We start from the raw sequence: 23,243 nt of genomic DNA on the forward strand, positions 1-23,243 counted from the left end.
AAAATTTATGATCTCATAGACATCAAACTCATGTCCTTCATAATCTCTTTAAGATATTTTAGTTTATTTGAATATATTCAGGGTCTCAGGGAATTAAAAGATCACTTTTTTAAGCTACAGTTTTGGGATCAAATATAGAAAATATGAAAAAATATTTAAGTTTTAAACATTTTTATTTTATAAACATTTTTATTCAAAATCTTATTTACATTTTACTTTGTAGTTATGATTTTGGATGACAACATGCAAAAACTGAAGGCTCGATGTTTAGGAAATATTGTGGTAAAGTAAGCAAAATTTTCAATGTTATTATTTAAAAGGGCAAAAGTGGGTATGTTATATTAAGGAAAATAATGGAGTTATTAAATTAATAGTACAAGTGAGGTTGTTGCAAAATGAATCTGTGTACTATTTGAAAATTATACCAACTCTACTATAATTTAAAGATGGAAGCCCCATAAAATACAACAAATTTAGATGTTTTTAAAAGATAAATCTTGTACTTTTAAAAATTAACCTTCTGATTATATAAATAATGTGTAGATTAAAAAGGTAACTTATATACTGAAAGTACAAACAAGTAAATAAAATTTATGTACTCCAACCCCTCGGCAATTCACTGTTAATTTGGAATATATGGTCTGTGCTACAAAATGACATTGTAATCAATGTGGAACCCCACATATGGTAGTACTCCCATATGATGAGGCTGAAAAGTTCCTATTACCTAGTGGAATCATAGTGCAACCTATTACTCACCAGCTTGTGGCCACACTGATGTAAACAAACCTATTGCGCTACCTATTTTCGGAAAGTGTAGCACATCAGATTATATACAGTATGTTATAGTTGATAATCAGTAGGTAAACATGTTACCGGTTTACGATGCGATACATTTTATCATTATTTTAAAAGCGTACTCCTTCTACTTATAAAATAAATGTTTACTGTAAAGCAGTATGACACTTTATGCTGGTGGTAGCCTCATAAATATTGTTTGTCCAGTCTCTTGATGCAATCAAGACTGCAGCAACTAGTTGACTTATACCATCAAGGAGTATGTAAAAAGCACTCTATGATGCTCACACAGTGTCTAAATCATTCAGGACACATTTCTCAGAACATATCCCATCATTAGGTGACATGTGACTATATATTGCCATATATATTTTGACAAGCATTTTCCATAATTGAATTAATTTGATGTGTTTTTGTGGATTACTCTTTTCTCTTTAACCCTTCCTCAGAAGGATTTTTTTCTTTTGAGGGTGCCAGGAATGAATCCAGACTTTGCCCATGCTAGCCAAGTGCTCTAACTCTGAGCTACCTCCTCAGCCCTTCAGAAGCATTGTTAATTTTTACTCTGTCCTGTAAAACTCTTTATATTCACTCTATGAATTTTTATGATTATAAGTAATACTGTATTGAACACACTTTTGGTTTTGTCTTTTTTCCTTTTCTAATAATTGCTATAGTATTTAGTCCATTTCTAAATGCATAATTACCGGGTCAAAGAGTAACATATTGTGAAATTCCCAACTTAACCACCCTTCCTCGTTAACATTTTTCATCATTGTTTATTTGATAGATAAAAATGCTAATGTTTAAAGTGAAAATATTCAAAATTACTTTATAATCAATATGTTAAAATTGTTAACACTAGTGAAAGCTGATATGGAAGTTAAGTTGGAAGCCACATATAATATGTGCATTTAAATAATTGGTACAGCTGTTTCCTTTAGTGCCTCTGATTATCATTATATTTTTTTTTTCATTTCTTTACTGATACTTCATCAGTTGTAGAATTTGCCAGAATGAGCTGCTATAAATATAAAATATTGTTTGTCAGGTCTTAAAAGAGATTTGTTTTCTCATTTATTTCTCTTAGAAGTCAAAAGAACTCTTATTAGTTGGCATTCTCAGACTGTCTCCCTTTAATAAAATATTTTAAGTGCTATGGAAATTACAAGAAAAGCAGTAGTAAAAAATTATTTCTTCACATGAAGATATTTTAACTTTACAAAAAGTTAATAGAGCAGAGATACACCATGGCACAGTTTTTCTCCCTCATACTAGTATGTTATCAGTAAACATGTAGACGGCATAATACTTTTTTAAAAGTTTCAATTTTAAGACAGTATATCCTAAAAGATGGAAAAATTAAATATTGAATATGCCATTTGTATTCATAGTTCCCTGAATCAAAATCTATACTCACATAAAATAGATTGAAATATGACCTAGTAGGAATAAAATATCAGGGGGAGGGGGAGGGCTTCCTAAAGAAAATAGTATGAACACAATTGTGGGTACATGTTTAAAAGCTTAGGGAAGCACATGGTTTTTGATAGCTCTTAAAAGCACTGCAACACATACATTTTTATATAACCTAACTATAAGTGAGTCATTTATTTCATAAAGCAACTCTTTTAAGATCCCAAGGGCGGCATTTGATGCCAGCACAGTTTTAAACCCCTCATGGGTTCTGTCACTATAATTATGGGTCACTTAGCCCTGCATCCGTTCAGTAATAATAAAAATACAGCCATATCCCACATCAACTATGACTTTTCCTTATGGCCTTTAGTGTTATTCCAAGTCCTTGAAAGTAACACAGATCTTGCCTTAAAACATCCCATTGTTTAGATTGTCACTAGTTTAGAATGACTTTCTTCGTTCTGTATTCCTAAGTAGGGATTTGTATTTTATAGATCTGGGATTAGGAGATTTCATTATAAATTGTGAGGATGCAGTATGTCAAGATGTGCATTGGAATTCCTCCTGTTGGTTAATAGTAAAACTTAGTATTTGAAAAGATTACATATAGGATTGTTTTAGAAAAGTAAGGGGGAAATAATCAGAAAACGAACGAACGATTACCACGAGGTCTTTTTCTCCCTGCCCTGCCCTCAATAGAACAACTTTGTTTTTCAGGAACTCAATTTTATCCATGAGAGAAAGGATACTCTTTGGAAAACTCGCTGCCAATAACTATTCTACTCTAAATCAACATGAAAACCTCCCATGCATCCCAATGGCTGTTTGCAGTATGTGTAGAATGTTTCCATATTTACATCAAAAAAACTTGCTCACATAGGTCCCTGTTTAGACACCATGCTGTATAGGGAAGGAAAAAAAAAAAAAAAAAAAAACCAGGAGGAAAACCCAAAAACCTCTTAATCAGCTTAGCTTTTTCCACCTTCTTTGTTGTGGCATTCTGGAAATCATTTTTTTTCTCTTCTGTGGGCCCTTTACAAGAAGGTAAATATTTTAGTGGTTCTTAAACTACTGTAAGCTCTGGGATATAATAAACAGGATCCTGCAGTTTTAGTGTCTTAGCAGATTACTTGCATTCATAGAATTTACCTTTGTAGCAGGAGAGAAAACTTCATGTCCACATAGATGTTAGAAAATTCTTTTGATTTTGAAGCATACTCCAAGCAGTTAATTTAGTGAGAAAGTTATGGTATCTGAGTTGCTATGAATACAAAATGCTCATGAATTTTAGAAGGTGCTCCTGTAATTGCATCCAGAGCTCTGAAGTGCAGAAATAAAACTATGAGTCAGTAATTTCCAGGCAACAGAGAGCAGAGCATGAAAGAAAATTTTAACTGCAATTGCCTGCCTTGGTACCACGGCGCTCTCTGTTATTAAAGTCATAGGTCTCTGGCTCTTCCTCTCTGATGGGCATATGTGTTTCTGACCAGATTCGTCATTGCTGTTGGAAATGTGACTTGTTCACTCCCTGCTGTGTTCTGCTGACCTGTGCTCCACAGGCAGTGGTGGGGTGTGAGGGAGCTGTATGGAATTGTCCAAGTGGCTTTTACTTCACTGCCTGCCAATTTCTCATTCTCCAGATATTGAACTCTTGGCTTTTAATGATGTGGGTTTTTTTTTTTTTTTTTTTTTTTTTTTTCCGCATCTCTATGGCTTCACAGCAGTGATTCAGTCACCATACTGCCATCTTGGGAAAGAGCCAGGACATCTTTCTTTTTATCCAGTATTCTTTGAGTAAAACCAACAATGTCATATAATAATAATCCTTCTTCTTTCTAAATCTCATGTACAGATCTTAGTTACTATGATCCCTGGTTAGCCTCATAATGACACTCTAAGGCAGTCAAAGGGACAGATATTATCCTCATTTCAGACATGAGAAATGAAGCATCATTAGTAGTTACACAGCTAGAATTCACATTATCACCCAGTCTTTTGTCTGTCTGGAGAGAATGAAATGATGGCCTAGGCAGTATCTTCTGGGGAGATAAAAAGTAACTTGACATGAAAATCTCAAGTAAAGCCTAAGAACGCTGTAGGAAGTACCAGGTGTGCCAAGTTAGTTTTGATATTCAGATTTCTCTGGGGAACTGGAGTTTTGTTTTCAATTTATTTTATTTCTGAATCCATGAGAATTCCTGTTAGAGTAGTGAATACAGGTCATCTTTATCTTGAACAGGAGGCATCTGGGAGCTTTTAATTTCAGAGTGCTCGGGATGTGTTACCTTCTAGAATGATGGACATTCTCCTCCTGCCCTTATGATTGAAGGATTTCCTAGCACTCTGATGCCTCCTTCCCACATGGGTGTCACTGCTGCCTCATTTATTCCTCTTCCCCCTTCAGAATGGTCTCTTTGGAAAGGACATTTCTCCACAAGGAGCTTCTGACTGACCCTTGGAGGAGTTATAATAAATATCCATTTTTCACTTTGCTTGGAAGAGTTGTATAAAATTTTGCAGGATGGTAGCGTTTGATTTCCAATTTGAAGGATGAGTATGGGCATTAACCAGCCCAATTTCCTTTCTTCTCCCCCTATCTTTTCCTTCCTTCTTCCAGTGCAATGCATTTTTATGTTTAACCTCAGGGAAAAAAAAAAAAAAAAAAAAAAAAAAAAAAGCATTCTTGTTTTCTACAGTCTCAGAAAAAGATCCCCAATGCACCATTATTCCAGGAGGACGAATTGCACTTAATGTTGGATAATCCTTCAGATAACAATGGAGTGAAAAGTGTTCGTTCAGAATATTGCAAAAAACTGAATTCCTGCTCTGTCTTATATACACATAACTTCTGTCTGGATCTTTTTTTTTTCACTCCTTTTGTTTTTCTTTCTTGGTTCATTTTATTCGTATATGATAATAGGATTCATTTTGACATAAATTATAAAAGCCTGGAATATTTTTTCACATGTTAACTCATTTAATATATATATATCACAAACTCTTCCAATTCTGACACTTTTATTCTTTTCTGTTTTTCTTTCTAACTCTTATATGCTTCTTCCCAGATTTCCCTCCTTAGACACCCTATTTGATATTCAGATAAGAGCATTGAATTTTTAAAGATACTTGTTAGTGAGGAACCCAGAGCATTCCCCCATTTTGCCTTACCAATTACCGATTGCAATCTCCTATCTTATTTTATCGTACTTTCCAGTCTGATCTTCAGTTGGATTTGTGTATAACAAAGCAGTTTTCTGGGGGTATTTCAGAAATAACTTGAGATAGACACACATGCCATTTCCAACAGTTCCACATTTTGGGTAGGGTTAAAAACTTATTTCAAGAGTCCCTGGTAGTGCAAGGTTTAATCACCTACTATAAAACATGCCTGAAAAACACCTTGAGTATTTACATTTTACATTATTGTTGACTTAAGGGCGTGAATTTCATTTGCATCAATCTTCCTTCCCATTTGCCTTTCAAAAATACTAAATTTCTTGTAGTTTACTCTGTGTGTGAATTTCTGTGTATCAGAGACCAGAGTTTAAATATTTGTATTATTAATGCTTACGACATGGACTGATGAATACCAAGCCCCAAATAAACACTGAAAGAATAAAGAAAATGAATGCATGAGTTAGTTCACAAAGGAAGGAGTGAATGATTAAAACAATGGAATAATCCCTTTATTGTTTTCTCTTCTCATTCTCCCCCATCTTCCCTGTGCTACATCAACCTGTCTCTGAATTAAACCAATGACTTATAGTCACCCACAAACTTTTGAAAAGTATAGTCTAACTTACTTCCTCTAGGTACTCCAGTTTTTCCTGTTCCACTTGCCTGGAATAGCAATCATAAGAATATTCAAAATAATTGCAAAGTTTCATTCCTTCTGTTGAACCCATTTTCAAGGAAAATTTGCACTTTGATTGACCTTATTGAGCACTTGGTCATTATTAATACTCTACTCTGGTGGTTCCTATGATATAAGTTCTCCTCATTCCCATACATCTCTGATTTTCTTTTTGTTCAGTGATCATTTTTCTTTAATCTTTTTTTGGACACTGTGTTTGTCTTTTGAGTTCTCCTTTCTCTTCCATAAACTTTATTTTGATTGTCCCATTGATCTCTAAGCTCTGTGATTATTCAGCTACATATGAGGAGTGTATCTTTCTACCTTCCAGGCTCACTGCCCTCTGACTTTCAGACATGGATTTATCAACCTCTTATTTGATAGCTAGAGGTTCTTAAAATTCAACATCTAAACCAAATTATCTATCTCCTCTTCACTTCTCCAAATTCTAATATGCAGCCTCTCCTGAAAATGTTGCTTTTGCTATGTTTGTGCTCCTTGTGTTTGTATCACTGTTGACCTGGACTGGAAACTTTAGAGTCAACTTTAATTCATCTCTCTCCTCCATCCCTCACATTTAGTTTTTATTGTTTTACTGTGTCTTCCAGTTGCCCAATTCATCACTCTGGCTTCAGCATTCTTCCTGAAACAAAAATCAGATTACACAATTACCTTCTTTTAAAAAATGTTGATAATTCAGTATTATCACATGCCTCTTATCTAGTCAGTGATCTCCAAAAAATGAGAGAGAGAGAGAAAGAGAAAAGAGACACAGACAGAAGAGAGAGACACACACAGAGAGAGAGGGAGAGACAGAAGAGAGACAGAGAGAGAGACATACAGAAGAGACACACACACACACACACAGAGAGAGAGAGAGAGAGAGAGAGAGAGAGAGAGAGAGAGTCTATTGTATGTGGCTATCCGTAAACTGAAATCTTTGATTCACAGTAGATGAAATGACTGAAATGTTTGTTCAGTAATATGCATATATATTAGCAATCCTACCACTCTGTTATTCTCATTCAAGTATGAATGTCAGTTACAATTTATTATTTTGCTTACTTTTATTTGTTATTTTTGTTACTTTTTATTTTCTTTGTGCTATAAGTAGTAAGACATATTTAATACACATACCCATGCATCTGTCCAAAAATGACACAACAAAAGACAGAAAGGACGATACATTATATTTCCTAAGAGCAACTAAAATTATATCTTATTAATGTGCATCTCCATCAGATTTATTTTGCATCTGTTTCATTCATTACTGTTATCCCTTTTCTTTTGCCATATCTTCTTAGAGTTCTCCTCATTTTTTTACCTTTAGCTTTCTGATAATGCCATTAAATTGACTTTAATAGTGATCATCATATTAATGTTTAGTTCAGGTGCTTAATAATCAGTGATTTTCACTCTTCTTTTGCAGAATATTAACAAATTGATTAAAACAAACCCATAATTTGCACATGTTTGTACATGGGTATTTAGGATTAGCACAGTAAAGTCAGTTAAAAGAACTTGGGGGGATTATCAATTTCAGCCTGCTGCCTTCAAATAGATTTAACAATGAATAGTAACGGTAACAAGCAGTAACAACAATGCACCAACATTTCTGTAGTTTTTAAAAATTAGATTATAAGATGCTGTCGCATGCGATTTATGTAATAATATGAGGTCCAGAAATGCTAATGTAGCGTTTTTCCTCCTTATTTAAAAAAGGGTGGTGGTGGTGAAGAAAAGCACATAGTAAAGAAAAGTCCTCAAGATCACTACTCACAAGCTGACCATGGTAGAAATGGGCAATATTAGCTGGATTGCCCTGAAGGGCATCGGCAGCTGCTCCCACCTGGAGCTGCATTTTCTACCTGAGAGTGGTGAGATAAAATTCAGCATCCCAGAGGTGTAAGACTGGGGTGGCCGTATGACTGCCTTGCTTCTCCTCTTGTTCTGTCAGAACTGAAAATGCTGCTTGTGGGAAAGGTATTTGATATTTCCTAAAGTGAGCACCAACCATCTTGACTTTTTCAGTTTTCTCAGCATTAGAAGGATAAAATCACCACTTGGCATTTTTTATTGTGTGAATATGGGAGCATTTTTGAAAATCAAGTTTTATAGTACTCAAATTTTCCATTGTCATCCGGAAAACAATTTGAATGATTGTCTTTGTTAGCAGAAATTTCCTACATGGAACCAAGATGAACATTTATTCATTTATTTATGTGCACATAGATAGATGATAGATAAATTATAGATAGATACAATTAAGCCATGAACATAACACTTACTTGATACTATAGAGGAAGAAAGGAAGAATTCCAGGAAATTCACTGGAAAGAAGAGATATGTAGTGCCTTCTATTCAATACGCTCAAGATTCCCATGTGTTCATAGAAATGAGAAAGTACCTAGAGCTAGATGGTCATGAAAAGAAAGAATAGAAGAGTGAGCAGGAGAGGGAATTCCCAGGGAAGGGAGGCACACTGACTCTGAAGATAAGATTGTATACTGGATGTTAACCTGAACATTCCATTACATGGACAGGCAAAGGTGACAGTTGCTATCCTGGTAACTTTTTAAAAAATGAATTTATTTTCCTTTGATGGAAGTATTAAAGAGTAATTTAGTGATGCATTTTGGTTCACTTTGCAAATGTTATGCTTATTTTTGAAATAGTGATTATTGCTAATAAGTTTGAATGCCAAATGTCTGAGCCTTTTATGTCTTTCCAAATAACAATCATTCTTCGATAGTAGTACTGTGACATAGCCAACTACTTAGGCTTCAACTAGACACAACCTGTCAAGCAGGTTTAGGGGTTATATTTTAATATGGGATTTGAATTGTAATTATTTGTCATACTGGAAAAATGATAGTTCTAATCAATCTGCTCTCATGACTTCCATCATAATTTTGAATGCTCTGTTTTTATATAAGGTTGCCATTACCACCTGGGGCTTTTTCAGGACTCTGGAAGAATCAGGAAGCATTCAAGCATTTATACTTTGAAAAATTTCCTGTAAGAACTTTAAGATACTTTTTTTTATCCTCTTATGTATTTCTCTTTAATTTTCCTCATTAAATTGATCAATATGCTTCTAGAATCTTGGATGTGACTTCTAAAGGTTACCTGGACCAGTTCCTAGCTTTTAGAGATAAAAATACGAAAATTACAATTATCTAATTCAGTCGATTTTACATGTATTGTTAGTCTTTGGATGTAGAAATTTCTGTTTCTCTGAGCTGCTTTTCCTGAGCTCTCAATATCAGCAATTTCTTTTTGTTAAATCAATTTTTTCTATTTTGTTTTCTATATTATGCCCTCCACTGGATTCCTCTGTACAGACTGAGAGCAATTAATCAAAATTATACAATGCCATTATGTTACCTCCTGTACACCTGACCATATGAATAAAATTCATTTTGATTAACACAGAAATCATATTTTTTCATCCCTTCATCTATTTTAGACATTATTTCCTGAATGTTCTCTAGGTTCTTTATTTTTAAATTTAAAAATATAGATACAGGCTAGAAACAGTATCCCCAAAGCCCATTCCTCATCCCAGTGGCATGGATAACGAAGATATTCCTGTTTTCTGTTTTGTCATTTGCCCATCACTGTTCCAAGGTGAAGTTCATTGTGCTCATAACAGCACTTCATTGATCACACAGGTCAGGGTCCCGCCCATGATCTCTTTGTTGTCCTTTTACTTCTCCTCCTTGCCCTGAGAGTGGTACTTTGTCCTCATTATGCACTGGATTAAAAGGAATGAATAATTGGAATTTAATTTTTTTTTAAAGTGACTCCAAGTATTTAGTATTCTATCTTTATTATTTGTATGCGAAAGACAGATAACCTAATCAACTAGACAAATGACAAGAATTAAAATAGCTTTCTTTAAAAAGAGATCTAAGAGTGGAATGACCTCAATAGCCAAGATTGAACATTCCCCTGATGGACTGTGGCAGAGAAGATTTGTCAGTACACTTGACTCCAGCCAGCCCAATCTATCTACCTGATGGGCCACAGTTAAAAGCATCAGGGTTCTGATGTGATTAATTACAACCTGACAGTGGCAAATAATATGCACATGTGGTTTTAATGTGACCACCTATAATACCAAAGTCTCCCTCAAACACCAATATATGATTAACTAGTGTGAAGTGACTTGTTACCTGACCTCACACCTCTCATCTGAGGGTTCAAAACAGAATGGAAGTGCTCAGCAACTCACCCAGAGTTCACAGAGGTTAGAAGTTGTGGAGCTGGGATTTGAACCAGAATCATCTGGCTTCAGAGTTAGTGCTCCTAACTACTACTCTAGGCTGTTTCTCTAGTGATGATAGCAGTCATATCTGCCATAATAGCTACGATTCATGATGTGCCAAAGTCTATCTTCTACTTCATCTGCACTGTTTTCATATAAGCTTCACAGAAGTCTCATAAAGTGGAGTTCATTAGCTTATTTACCATAAGAGTATACCGAATCTCCAAAGGGTTAAGAGACATGAAAAGGTTTTTTACATAGGTATGAAAAAAACTCAGAAGCCTTAAAGAAAGTAATATTTCTTCTATTTCTTATTCTTCTTGATACTTTGTTCTATCATGATTTCTGCACCAGCAAAGATGTGGTACTCTGAGATTATTAAATTTTTTATTTCATTTTCACTATTAAATTTCACTGAGGCTCGAGTCCAATCCTAATACATGTTAATAAACCAGTGATCTATTTTGTAATTATTCATACAGAGCTTTAAAGCTTTTCAAAATTAATACAATTAGAGGAGAACTTTATCAAGGAATTACTCTGCAATACCAAAGTATATTGGAAATATTGAGCTATTACTTCTCCATTAAAAAAAGTAATTGGGTTCATAAACTTTACAACTCTAAGTTCAAACATTTAACTTGAACATATATAAGAACACTTTAATTTACTTCTGGCTGTTAGAGGAGCAAAGAGATTCTAGTAAGGTTTCAAAATCAAAAGTAATTTAATTTTGTAGTCCAGTTATGAAAAAGTCAAATACATACAGTAAATCCGTTTCTTTCACATTTTATTCATGAAGTTTAAAAATGATTCCTTTACCCAACATGGCATGCTAATGAAACTTGTTCATTCTTGTTTTCAGGGCTACTACGACACCATGGATGCTGGCTACATGGATGAGGAAGGCTATTTGTATGTTATGTCTCGAGTTGATGATGTCATAAATGTTGCAGGTCACAGAATTTCTGCAGGTGCCATTGAAGAGGTATTAATAAATATTGTTATTTTATTCCAAGTAGCATTTAGAAACCGGATTGAACTGAAGAAATATTGAGTTTAACTTATTTCACCTGGAGAATTACCATGCCCTTGGTTTGCAGTAGAGGCTAGGTCACTACCATTATGGTTTGAATATGAGGTGTCCCCCCAAAAGCTCATGTGTTTGTTCATGCAGGACTGCTCAGAGGTGAAATGGTTAGATTATGAGAGTCATAATACTTTTGTGGATTAATCCATTCAAGGGATTAATGATTTATTTAGATTCATGGGTAGTAACTGTAGGCAGAAATCCACTTAAGTTTCTTTTAAGGTTCTGTAGGCAGGTGGAATGTGGCTGGAGGAAGTAGGTCACTGGAGGTGTCCTTTTGGGGATTACATACCTTGTCTCTGGCTCCCTGATCTTTCTCTTCCTTCTGGCTGCTGTGAGCTGAGCTTTCTTTTACCATACCCTCTGCTATGATATTCTGCCTCACCTCTGGCCCAAAACAGTGGAATTGTCTGACCATGGACTAAACTGAAACCGTGAGTTTCAAATAAACTTTTCCTCCTCTAAGTTGTTCCTGTCAGGTATTTTGGTCATAGCAACAAAAAGCTAACACTCTCTCACCTCATTTCTTCCTCTGTAGAATTTTACATTCTCCATACTATCCCATCCCTGCCTGGGTGAGGCATTTTAAGCACTTCCATGTATTCTTTATGGGAGAGCTGTATACATTTGTTTCTTGCTATTTGCTACTTGATTGCCTCTTGCTTCTTAATTATTCCTGATTGATAATCATGTTTAAGTGATGTGGGATTTAAACTTTCTATTTCCTTCTAAATTCCAAGAGTTTTCTACCAATGTAAGATACTTGAAGTTCATAGAAGATTTTTTCTTTTTTAATGTTTTAAATTCACATAGAGCCAAATCCACTTAATTGTATGAATGAAGTTGTTATATTTGTAAAAGTTCTGTACAGTTTTCATATTTGTGTAGATTCTTGGAACCATCCCCACAGACAGGATATAGAACAAATATTCTCTTATAGTCACCTTTGTATTCTTACCCTGATAACTCCTGGCAACCCTGATTTTTCTCGATTCCTGTGTTATGCCTTATCTGAAATGTCATATAATTGGAATACCTTTTTGAGACATTTATGAAAATGTATTTGAGATCCTTCTACTTTGGTGTGATCAATAGTTTGTCCTTTGTATTGTTGTGTACCTTCATTATGTAGCTGTCCTAATGAGTATATGCATCCATTCACCCATGAAGGACTTAGGAGTTGTTCCTGATTATGGGCAATTATAAACAGTGGTTTTACATTTTCAAGTACAGGTTTTATGTAAATATTATTCCACTAGGCTAAATATCTCTGGTGGGTTTTCTAGATTGTATGATGAGTGTATGTTTAAGTTTCTAAGAAACTGCTCCACTGTTTTTCACAGTGGCTGTGCTATTTTACATACTCGCCAGCAGTGTCTGAGTGTCCTAATGTCTTCCAACCTTTGAAGGATTTGATAGTGTCAGTTTATTTAAACCATTAAAATAAGTATGAATTGATATTCATAATTGTCAATTTGCATTTACATGATAGGTACATCTTTTCACATATTTATTTGCTATCTATATATATTCTTTAATGAAATATCTGATGACTTATGCCTGCTTTTTAAATGTTTGGGTTGTATTTTTTTTATTATTCAGTTTTAAGGGTTCATTACATATATTATGCTCGCAAGTCCTTTTTCTGATATTTAATTTGCAATATTTTCTACCACCTCGTGGCTGGTGTTTTATTCTACTAAATATTGCCTTAATGAAGTCTAATTGTCCAGTCTTTTTCTCTTTCAGATCATTATTTTGGTATTATATCTAAGAATTCTTTCCTAAACCAGGGTCATAAAGATTTTTCTTTTGGTTTCATGTAAGAGTTTTGTAGTTTCTTTTTTTTGAAATTTTTTTATTTGTACTAATTAATTATACATGACCGTAGAATGCATTTTGATACATCATACATAAATGGATTATAACATCTCATTCTTCTGATTGTACATGTTGTAGAATCACACTGGTTATATAATCATGTATGTACATAGGGTAATAATGTCTGATTCATTTTTCTATCCTACCTATCCCCATACCCCCTCCCCTCCCTTCTTCCCCTCTACCTAATCCAGAGTACTTCTATTTTTCCCTAGCACCCTCCTCATTATTGTGAATTAGCATTTGCATATCAGAGAAAACATTCAACCTTTTTTTTGGATTGGCTTATTTCCCTTAGCATGATATTCTTCAGCTCCATCCATTTACCTGCAAATGCCATAATTTCATTCTTCTTTAAGGTTGAGTAATATTTCATTGTGTGTATATACCACATTTTCTTTATCTGTTCATCTGTTGAAGGCTATCTAGGTTGGTTCCATAGTTTGACTATTGTGAATTGGGCTTCTATAAACACTGATGTGGCTGTGTCACTGTAGCATGCTGATTTTAAGTCCTTTGAGTATAAACCAAGGAGTGGGATAACTAGGTCAAATGGGGGTCCCATTCCAAGTTTTCTGAGCAATCTCCAACTGCTTTCCATAATGATTGCACCAATTTTCAGTCCCACCAGCAGTGTATGAGTGTACCTTTTTCCTTACATCCTCGCCAAGATTTATTGTTGCTTGTATTCTTGATAATTCCCATTCTGACTGAAGTAAAATGAAATCTTAGAGTAGTTTTGATTTGCATTTCTCTAATTACTAGAGATATTGAACTTTTTTATATATTTGTTGATTGATTGTATTTTGTTCTATGAAGTGTCTGTTCTGTTCCTTAGCCCATTTATTGATTGGGCTATTTGTTTTTTGTGTTGTTTTGTGAGTTCTATATATATCATGGAGATGAATGCTTTATCTGAAGTGCGCGTGGTTAAGATTTTCTCCCATTCTGTAGGCTTGCTCTTCACATCGATTGTTTCCTTTGCTGAGAAGCTTTTTATTTGAATCCATCCATTCATTGATTCTTGGTTTTACTTCTTGTGCTTTAGGAGTTTTGTTAAGGAAGTCAGATCCTAAGCTGACATGGTGAAGATTTGGACCTCCTTTCTCTCTATTAAGTGCAGGGCCTACGTTCTACTGCCTAAATCTTTTATTCACTTTGAGTTGAGTTTTGTGCAGGGTGAGCAATAGGGGTTTAATTTCATTTTGTTACATATTGATTTCCAGTTTTCCCAGTACCATTTGTTGAAGAGGCTGTCTTTTCCCCAATGATTATTTTTGGCACAGATGTCCAATATGAGACAACTGTTTCATATGGGTTTGTTTCTGTCTTCTGTTTTGTACCATTGGTTTGCATGTCTGCTTTGGTGCCAATACCATGACGTTTTTGTTACTATGGCTCTGTAGTATTTTTGAATTCTGGTATTGTGATGCCTCCTCCTTCACTCTTCTTGCTAAGGATTGCCTTGGCTATTCTGTGTCTCTTATTTTTCCAAATGAATTTCATGATTGCTTTTTCTAGTTCTATGAAGAATGTCATTAGGATTTTAACAGGAATTGTATTAAATATGTGTAACACTTTTAGTAGTATGGCCTTTTGAGAATATTAATTCTGCCTATCCAACAGCATGAGAGATCTTTCAACTTCTAAAATCTTCAATTTCTTTCTTTAGTGTGCTGCAGTTTTCATTGTAGAGGTCTTTTACCTCTTTTGTTAGATTGAGTCCCAAATATTTTATTTTCTTTTTTTGTGAGATTATTGTGAGTGAGGTAGTTTTCCTAATTTCTCACCATTCTTGTATACGAACACATTTGACTTTTGGGTATTGATTTTATATCCTGCTACTTTGCTGAACCAATTTATTAGTTTTACAAGTTTTCTGGTGGAATTTATTGGATCTTCTAACTATAGAATTATGTTGTTGGCAAATAGTAATAGTTTGAGTTCTATTTCTATTCATATCCCTTTAATTTCCTTTGTCTGTCTAATTGCTCTGGCTAGAGTTTCAAGAACTATATTGATTAGAAGTAGTTATAGAGGTTGTCCTTGTTTTGTTCCAGTTTTTAGAAGGAATATTTTCCATTTTTCTCCATTTATAATGATCTTGGCCTTGGGCTTGAAATAGATAGCTTTTACAATTTTGAGGTATGTTCCTACTCTCTCTAGTGTTTCTAGTGTTTTGAATATGAAGGGGTGCTGTATTTTGTCAAATGCTTTTTCTGCACCTATTTAGATGATCGTGTTTCTTGTCTTTAAATCTATTGATGTGGTGAATTATATTGATTTCCATACATTGAAGCAACATTGCCTCCCTGGGATGAACCCCACTTGATCATGATGCACTGTCTATTTTTTTTTTTTTAATTTATTTTTATTGTAAACAAATGGGATACATGTTGTTTCTGTTTGTACATGGAGTAACAGCATACCATTTGCATATTCATAAATTTACACAGAGTAATGATGTTTGATTCATTACATTATTTTTTTCCTTCCCCCCACCCCTCCCACCTCTCTTTTCCCTCTATATAGTCCCTCCTTCCTCCATTCTTCTCCCACTCCCACCCCCCATTAAGAGTCATCATCCGCTTATCAATGAGATCATTCCTCTTTTGGATTTTTGAGATTGGCTTATCTCACTTAACATGATATTCTCCAATTTCATCCATTTGCCTGCAAATGCCATAATTTTATTATTCTTTATAGCTGAGTAATATTCCATTATATATATATATATATATATATATATATATATACCACAGTTTCTTTATCCATTCATCAATTGAAGGGCATCGAGGTTGGTTCCATAGTCTGGCTATTGTCAATTGAGCCGCTATGAACATTGATGTGGCTGTATCTCTGTAGTGTGCTGATTTTAAGTCCTTTGGGTATAGGACGAGGAGTGGGATAGCTGGGTCAAATGGTAGGTCCATTCCAAGTTTTCTAAGGAATCTCCACACTGCTTTCCAGGGTGGCTGCACTAATTTGCAGTCCCACCAGCAATGTATGAGTGTACCTTTTTCCCCACATCCTCTCCAACACCTATTGTTGCTTGTGTTCTTCATAATCACCATTCTAATTGGGGTGAGATGGAATCTTAGTGTAGTTTTGATTTGCATTTCTCTTATTACTAAAGATGTTGAACATTTTTTCATATATCTGTTGATTGCTTGTACATCTTCTTCTGTGAAGTGTCTGTTCATTTCCTTAGCCCATTTGTTGATTGTGTTATTTGTATTCTTGGTGTAGAGTTTTTTGAGTTCTTTATAGATTCTGGAAATTAGTGCTCTATCTGAAGTATGAGTGGCAAAGATATTCTCCCACTCTGTAGGCTCTCTCTTCACATTGCTGATAGTTTCCTTTGCTGAGAGAAAGCTATTTAGTTTGAATCTAATCCAGTTATTGATTCTAGCTTTTATTTCTTGTGCTATGGGAGTCCTGTTAAGGAAGTCTGATCCTAAGCCATCAAGGTGAAGATTTGGATCTACTTTTTCTTCTATAAGATGCAGGGTCTCTGGTCTGATTTCAAGGTCCTTGATCCATTATGAGTTGAGTTTTGTGCAGGGTGAGAGATAGGGGTTTAGTTTCATTCTGTTGCATATGGATTTCCAGTTTTCCCAGAACCATTTGTTGAAGAGGCTATCTTTTCTCCATTGCATATTTTTGGCACCTTTGTCTAGTATTAGAAAATTGTGTTTATTTGGGTTTGTGTCCGTGTCCTCTATTCTGTACCATTGATCTACCTGTCTATTTTGGTGCCAATACCATGCCGTTTTTGTTACTATTGCTTTGTAGTATAGTTGAAGTTCTGGTATTGCGATATCCCCTGTTTCATTCTTCCTGCTAATGATTGCTTTAGCTCTTCTGGGTTTCTTATTCTTCCAGATGAATTTCATTATTGCTTGCTCTATTTCTGTGAGGTACATCATTGGGATTTTAATTGGAATTGCATTGAATCTGTATATTACTTTTGGTAGTATGGCCATTTTGACAATATTAATTCTGCCTATCCAAGAACATGGGAGATCTTTCCATCTTCTAAGGTCTTCCTTAATTTCTTTCTTCAGTGTTTTGTAGTTTTCATTATAGAGATCTTTTACCTCTTTGGTTAGATTGATACCCAAGTATTTTATTTTTTTTGAGGCTATTGCAAATGGAGTTGTTTTCCTCATTTCCCTTTCAGCTGTTTCATCACTTGCGTATAAAAATGCTGTAGATTTATGTGTGTTGATTTTATAGCCTGCTATTTTGCTGAATTCATTGATGAGGTCTAGAAGTTTTCTGGAGGAGGTTTTTGGATCCTCTAAATATAGAATCATGTCATCCGCAAATAGTGACAGCTTAAGTTCCTCTTTTCCTATTTGTATCCCTTTAATTTCTTTAGTCTGCCTAATTGCTCTGGCTAGAGTTTCGAGGACAATGTTGAATAGAAGTGGTGAAAGAGGACATCCCTGTCTTGTTCCTGTTTTTAAAGGGAATGGTTTCAGTTTTTCTCCATTAAGAATGATGTTGGCCATGGGCTTAGCATAAATAGCCTTTCCAATGTTCAGGTATGTTCCTACTATCCCTATTTTTTCTAGTATTTTCAGCATGAAGGGGTGTTGTATATTGTCAAATGCTTTTTCTGTATCAGTTGAAATAACCATATGATTCTTATCCTTAAGTCTATTGACATGATGGATTACGTTGATTGATTTACTGATGTTAAACCATCCTTGCATTCCAGGAATGAACCCCACTTGATCGTGGTGCACAATTTTCTTAATATGTTTTTGGATACATTTGCCAATATTTTGTTAAGGATCTTAGCATCTATATTCATCAAGGATATTGGTCTAAAATTTTCTTTCCTTGATGTGTCTTTTCCTGGTTTGGGTATGAGGGTGATATTAGCTTCATAGAATGAGTTGCACTGTCTTTTAAATATGTTTTTATATGCAATTTGCCAGAATTTTATTGAGAATTTTTGCATCTGTGTTCATCAGGGATATTGATCTGAAGTTTTCATTCCTTGATGTGTCTTTGTCTGTTATCAGGGTGATATTAGCCTCACTGAATGGGTTTGGAAGGGTTCCCTCCTTTTATATTTCACAGAATAATTTGAAGAGTATTGGTGTTAATTCTTCTTTGAATGTCTTGTAGAACTCAGCTGAGAATCCATCTGGTTCCCAACTTTTCTTGATTGTAGGCTTTTGATAGCATCATCTATTTCATTTACTGAATTGATCTATTTAAATTTTGTATGTCCTCCTGCTTCAGTTTGGCTAGGTCATATGTCTCCAGAAAATTGTGGATGTTTTTGAGATTTTCTATTTTATTGGAGTATAAATTCTCAAACTAATTATCTTCTGTATTTCAGTATTGTCCATCATGTTATTTCCTTTTTCATCACAAATTTTAGTAATTTGAGTTCTCTCTCTCTCTTTGTTATAGTGGCTAAAGGTTTATCTGTTTTATTTACTTTTCCAAAGAACCAATTTTTTGTTTTGTCAATGTTTGAATTGTTTCTTTTGTTTCAATTTCATTGATTTCATCTCTGGTTTTAATTATTTCTTGTCTTCTATTGCTTTTGGTGTTGATTTGTTCTTCTTTTTCTAGGGCTTTGAGACGTAATATAAGTCATCTATTTATTGACTTTCTATACTATTAATGAATGAGCTCAGTGCAATGAATTTTCTCTATGCTTTCATAGTGTCTCAGAGATGTTGATGTGTTATATCAGTATTCGCCTTTACCTCTAAGTATTTTTCTATTTCATTCCTGACTTATTCTGCTACCCATTAATCATTTACTTGCTTATTATTTAGTCTCTAGCTGTTGGAGTAACTTCTATTTTTATTTTATCACTGATTTCTAATTTCTTTCCATTATGCAGTGTAGTACTTTCTTTTGTATTTGTTATGAGTTGCTTTGTGGCATAAGATATGGTCTATCTTAGAGAGAAATCCACAGGCTGCTGAGAAGAAAGTGAAATCACTCATTAATGCATAAATATTCTGTATATCTCTGTTAGGTCCAAATTATTGATTGTATTATTTAGTTCTATAGTTTCTTTGTTTTGTTAATTTTTAGAAGATCTATCCTGTAATGAGAGAGGTGTGTTAAAGTTACCCAGTATTATTGTGTTGTAATCTATTTGATTCTTGAAATTGAGAAGCGTTTGTTTGATGTATGTAGATGCTCCATTGTTTGGAACATAAATATTTTTGATTGTTATGTGTTGTTGATGTATAGTTCCCTTAAGTAGTATGAAATATCCTTCTTTCCCTTCTGACTAACTTTGACTGAAGTCCACTTTATTTGATATGAGGATGGAACCCCCCTGGTTGTTTACACAGTCCATGTGAGTTATATGTTTTCTTCCCATCCTTTCACTTTCAGTATATGGATATCTTTTCCTAGGAGGTGAGTCTCTTGGAGAAAGCATATTGTTGGGTCTTGCTTTTTAATCCAATCTCCTAGTCTATATCTTTTGATTGATGACTTTAGGAAATTAACACTCAGTTATTATTGAGATATGATTTATATTCCTTTTCATTTTGCTTTATTTCTGATTTTAAATTTGATTTAGTTTTTCCTTTGATAGTCTTTTCCTGTAGTGTAGTTCTTCCCTTTGCTGGTTTTCCTTTTTTTAAAAAATTTCCTTCTCTTGGAATATATTCCTGAAAATATTCTGTAGTGCAATCTTTCTAGTTGTGAATTCTTTTAACTCTTGTTTATCACAGCAGGTTTTTATTTCATATTCAAATCTGAAACTTCATTTTGCTAGATATAAAATTCTTGGTTGGCATCCATTTTCTTTCAAAGCTTCGTATATGTTGTTCTAGGACTTCCTAGCTTTGAGGGTCTAGGTTGAGAAATCAGCTGAGATCCAAATTGGTTTACCCCTATATGTAATCTGATACTTTTCTCTTGTGGCCTTTAAAATTCTATCCTTACACTTTATTCGAGGCATTTTCATTATAATGTGCGTTGGTGTGGATCTGTTGTAATTTTGTACATTTGGTGTCCTATAAGCCTCTTGTATTTGATTTTCCATTTTGTTCTTCAAGTTTGGGAAATTTTCTGATATCACTTCATTGAAAAGATTGTGCCTTCCTTTATCCCAATAAATCTTAAATTTGGTATTTTCATGTTATCCCATAATTCTTGGAAGTTCTGTTCATGGTTTCTTACCATCTTCCCTGCGTGGTCAACTTTATTTTCAATTGTATATTTTGTCTTCATTGTCTGAGGTTCTGTCTTCCAAGTGGTCTAGTCTGTTGGTGATACTTTCCATTGGATTTTTAATTTGACTTATTGATTTCTTCATTTTGAGAATTTCTTCTTGAACTCTTTTTATAATCTCTATCTCTTTATGAAGTGATCTTTTACCTCTTGAAGTTTATCTGATTTCACTCTTTACAGCATCCTTTACTATATACATTCTGAACTCCTTCTCTGACATCTCTTCTACTGTGTTGTCAATGGAGCATCTTGGTTTGTTTGGGGCATTTTGTTCCCTAGTTTTTTTCATGTTGTTTGTGTGTCATCCCTTCTAGCAGTGTGGATCCCAGACATTACAGTTTCTACCCAGAAGTCCTATAGTGTCCCTGAAAGTTTCCAGTACCTTGTGTTTAAGGGGGTTATCAGTATTAACAGCACTTAATGCAAACAATATACAGCCTTAAACCTAATGCTCCTATTAAGATGCCAGGCACTTCTCTCCCAGGCATTCCTGAGCGCTAAGTGCTGGGACCTGTACACCTGTCACCAAGAGTTGCTCTGCATAGGGCAGATCAGGATCAGGTGCTGAGAACTGTGGGTCCCCCAGGTAGCTGAGTGCTGGGCCAGGTTGGCAGGTAGTGAGGGGCTGGGAGACTGAGGACTGGGAAGCCAGAGGACCCTGTTGGGTGCCAGACTGATGCTGGACCTGGTGGAACCAGGAGGTCAATGGATGCTGGACTCGTGCTGGGGGCTCGGCTCGTGCTGGGGTCCAGCAAATGCTGGCTCAAGTGGACCCCAGGAACCTAACCTGACAGGTGCCAGACCAACTGGTTAGGTGAACCAAGACCAAGTTGCCGTCACACCCTTTTCCTACTTTCTGATGGGCTGGCTGTATCCCACCCCAGTTGTGCACTTAAGGACTTATTTAGAGCTGGGGAGAACCCCACTCTCTCCACCTCTGCAGAAATGTGGTGGCTGCCAGCATACCCAGCAGGAAGACCTCAGGTGTAACCAGACCAGTAGGCACCTTGATAATGTACCTCCAGGCCCTGGTTGGTGTCCCCAGATAGAGGTGGTTGTGTCCTGACATGTCAGCAGTGTAGGCAAACCTGCAGGCACCTTGACACTGGGCCTCCAGGCCCTGGTCAGTGTCCCAATATGGAGGCAGCTGCATCTGGAGATGGGGCAGCAACAATGGGTTGCATGGGTGCCAAGTTTTAGTTTTTAATTTTACATTTAGTTTGTTTTGCATTTTATATTACTTTAAATTTACTTTTGAGTTAATTTTTAAATTGTGAGGTGAAGGTTGAGAATTATTTTTTAAACAGTGGATGCTAGTTTTTCCAGAATCATTTATAGAGAAGATCGCCTTGTCTATATTGATTGCCTTTTGTATTGTCAAAAATCAGCTGATAATATTTGAGTGTATGATCTGTCATTAACCCACACATTTATCCTTTTACTGATACTATACTGTCCTGATCATGTAGCTCTGTGGTTCAATAGCATGAGGCCTGTAATTGACTCTTCCTTTTCAGTATCATTTTGGCTGTTCTCATTCCTTTAGTTTCATGTACATATTTTAGATTGAGTTTTTCTATAGTTTCAATGAATTCTTGCATGAATTTCATTAAAACTGTGTAAATGTATAGACTGATTTGGGAAATATTTCTATCTAAACTACATTAAATCTTCCAGTTCTTGAAACTTCATATGCCTCTTCATGTATTTAGGTCTTTTTTGATGTTTAATTAACATATCATACTTTTTGTAATACAGATTTTGAACATATTTTGTTATATTTATACCCAAGTATTTAATTTTTAGCTATTACAAATAGTATTTTTTTTTTTAAATTTAGTTTCCAACTTTTCATTGTTAGTGAATAGAACTAGTAAGGACTTTTGTATACTAATATTCATTCTCTGATCATGGTAACCCTGCTTACTAATTCTAGACTTCTTGTTCTGTTTTTTAGATTTCTTGGCATTTCTTGTGTAAATACTCATAATGTCTATGAATAGTCTTATTACTTCCTTTTTAATCTGTATACCTTTCATATATTTATTTTTCTTGCCTTTTTGAACTGGCTAAAACAATCAGTATGACCCTGAATAAGAGTGGCAAGAGCTAATACTCTTATCTTGTTCATGATCTTGGGGTAAAATTCAATGTTTAATGATTAAGAATAATGCTAACTGTAGGTGTTTCTGTAGATGCTCTTTATCAAACTGAGAAACTTTTCTACTATTCCTAATTTGCTAAGTTTTTTAAATCACAAATGATGAATTTTATCAAATCCTTTTTTAACCTGTTTTGACAGGATCATCTGTTGTCTTTTAAAACCAGCATGTGAATTATATTAAATAATTTTCACTTTTGAACTAATGTTGCATTTCTGGGATAAACCTTACATGTTACAATGCATTTTTGTTTTTATATGTTGATTTTTTTTTTTTATCCAAGGTAATTTTTTCTGTTCTGAAATCTGCTTTGTGTGATAGTCTTATAGTCATTCTATCTTTTTTGAATAATGATTGCATCATTTATCTTTTCCTAAATTTTCGTTTTTAATCTGTCTGTATCATTATGCTTTATGTATGTTTCTTGTAGGCAGCATATACTTGATTATCCACATATAATATAATATAGACAATGTCTATATTTTAACTAGAGTATTTAGACAATTGTGTAAATGTTGACCAGCTTATCATTACATTTTTCTG

The 23,243-nt window shown here is 34.7% G+C and overlaps 1 protein-coding gene across 5 annotated transcripts in view; it reads left to right on the forward strand.

Annotated features, from left to right (window-relative positions):
- ACSS3 (acyl-CoA synthetase short chain family member 3) overlaps window positions 1-23,243 on the forward strand; it is a 167,388-nt gene that overhangs the window by 131,373 nt on the left and 12,772 nt on the right. For 4 of the 5 annotated variants that reach the window (XM_079140420.1, XM_079140419.1, XM_079140421.1 and 1 more), the window contains 3 exons: window positions 224-287; window positions 9,007-9,088; window positions 11,206-11,328. In XM_079140420.1, coding sequence (XP_078996546.1) covers window positions 224-287; window positions 9,007-9,088; window positions 11,206-11,328 — 269 coding nt within the window. The remainder of the gene's footprint in view (window positions 1-223; window positions 288-9,006; window positions 9,089-11,205; window positions 11,329-23,243) is intronic. The other variant, XM_079140423.1, reaches the window with a different exon arrangement.

Source organism: Sciurus vulgaris, assembly GCF_902686455.1.
Source record: "Sciurus vulgaris genome assembly, chromosome: 5".
Classification (NCBI taxonomy): domain Eukaryota; kingdom Metazoa; phylum Chordata; class Mammalia; order Rodentia; family Sciuridae; genus Sciurus; species Sciurus vulgaris.